At 46.6% G+C, this 2,281-nt stretch overlaps 1 protein-coding gene across 1 annotated transcript; it reads left to right on the top strand.

Moving 5' to 3' along the window:
• Positions 1 to 332: 332 nt before the first annotated feature.
• LOC115728996 (allene oxide synthase 1, chloroplastic-like) lies at positions 333 to 1,979 on the top strand. The gene has a single exon (XM_030669130.2). The coding sequence runs from the start codon at positions 391 to 393 to the stop codon at positions 1,828 to 1,830; it is 1,440 nt and encodes a 479-aa protein (XP_030524990.1). The 5' UTR covers positions 333 to 390; the 3' UTR covers positions 1,831 to 1,979.
• Positions 1,980 to 2,281: the final 302 nt, after the last annotated feature.

Genomic DNA, 2,281 nt, shown 5'->3' on the forward strand with positions numbered 1-2,281 from the left:
CTAATCCTTTTGTATTTATGTCAATTCAGTTCATCCGGCTAATTTTAATTGGTTGATGCCGATGTGAACGCATGTCGCCCAAAGGTGATTGGATGAATTGAATTGATACAAATATAAAAGGTTTAGAACTAAATTTATAAAAAAAAAAATTTGAATTAGCATAATTATAATAAATTTATGATTTTTTTTTGGTAATTTTTCGTAATCCCAAGCGTCTGGGATGGAAGAGAAACGGGTCAAACTTGTTGCGTCTCAATCAAAAGATGGCTCGGATGAGGCGTTGAATATCTCCATGGACACACTCAAAAGCTCTCTATTTATAACCGGCGGTTTCATGTTTTGTGAGATACACTGTTCTTCAACAAAGCCCTCTTCCTTTTTGACACAACGATGTCTTCACCTTCTTCATCAAACCTTCCTCTGAAACCGATCCCCGGAAGCTATGGCTTGCCTTTCTTCGGCGCGATAAAAGACCGGCTCGACTACTTCTACCGTGAGGGGACGGACAAGTTCTTCCGGACCCGGGTGCAGAAGTACCAGTCGACGGTCTTCCGGACTAACATGGTTCCAGGCCCTTTCATGGCCCCGAACCCTAAGGTGGTTGTGCTCCTCGATGCCGTCAGCTTCCCGGTCCTCTTTGACACGTCCAAGGTCGAAAAGAGGGACGTGTTCGTCGGGACCTACATGCCCTCGACTGACTTCACGGGCGGATACCGCATGTGCGCCTACCTCGACCCCTCCGAGCCCAAGCACCCCGTCCTCAAAGGCTTGCTCCTGTCGACCCTTGCGACCCGGCATGATAAGTTCATTCCAGTGTTCAGGAGCTCCCTGTCACAGCTTTTCATTGACCTAGAAGATGAGCTCTCTAGCAAAGGCAAAGCATACTTCAATGACTATTGCAACAAGATGTCCTTCAACTACTTGACCAACCTATTTTGTGACCGAAGCCCATCCGGCACGATCCTCACAACCGACAAAGCGACGAAATTCTTCGACTCGTATTTGTTTTTCCAACTCGCGCCATTGATTACCCTAGGGTTACCAAAGATACTGAACATCTTGGAAGACATAGTCCTACACACATTCCCCTTGCCTCCATTCTTGCTCAAATCCGATTACAAGAAGTTCTACAAGGTGTTTAACGAGTATGCGACATCCATATTGGATGAAGCCGAGAGTTTGGGGATCGAAAGAGATGAAGCTTGCCATAATCTTGTGTTCTTTGTGTGCTTCAATGCCTATGGGGGCATGAAAAACACGTTCCCGGCTTTGATCAAGTGGGTGGGACTCGCTGGCGAAGAATTGCACCGACAGCTCGCAGAGGAAATCAGGACCGTCGTCAGATCAGAAGGTGGGGTCACGGTCGCCGCATTGGAGAAGATGAGCTTGACCAAGTCGGTCGTCTGGGAAGCGCTGAGGATTGAGCCTTCGGTCGCGTTTCAGTACGGCAACGCCAAGGAGGACATGGTGATCCACAACCACGACGCAGCCTTCGAGATCAAGAAGGGTGAGATGATCTTCGGCTATCAGCCGTTTGCAACCAAGGATCCGAGGGTGTTTGAAAGGCCGGAGGAGTTTGTAGGCCACAGATTCGTCGGGGAAGAAGGCGAGAAGCTGCTGAAGTACGTGTACTGGTCGAACGGACGCGAGATCGATGATCCGACCGTGGGGAACAAGCAGTGCCCTGGGAAGAACATGGTGGTGCTCTTGTGCAGGGTTATGCTCGTGGAGTTCTTCCTCCGCTACGACACCTTCGTGGTCGAGGCCGGGAAGCTGCCGCTAGGGTCGACGGTGACGTTCACGTCGATGTCCAAGGCCACGAGTAGCTGAGTCTCAATCGTACCATGGCCTTCGCGAAATTATCTACTAGGACCAGGTCGTGATTTAATTGGTTCGATTGGTTTGCTTCTGCATGGATTTCTGGTGATTGTTTCATTGATTGGTCTACCCCCTTTACTCAATAAGATGTACTGGCTAAACATGTCAATGGTTGTATCATTAGGTGCTAACCATATTAATCATTCACCTGTAACCATTATTAAATTCTTTGAAACGTTTCATACATTCCTCTTCACCTAAAAAGTCAAATAATAAGAGGCCCGACGTATACAAAACTGTAAAAGCAAGAATAATCCCAAATTCGTTTTTGCAAATCTTACGGCGAACATAATTTGTTTTTTTTTTTTTAATATGGAATGTCTGAAGCATTTTAATCCATACAAGTCGCGAATATGGATTGTCATCCATTGCGAATAAATACATAAAATTCCACATGTTGATT

Source organism: Rhodamnia argentea, chromosome 5, assembly GCF_020921035.1.
Source record: "Rhodamnia argentea isolate NSW1041297 chromosome 5, ASM2092103v1, whole genome shotgun sequence".
Lineage (NCBI taxonomy): Eukaryota > Viridiplantae > Streptophyta > Magnoliopsida > Myrtales > Myrtaceae > Rhodamnia > Rhodamnia argentea.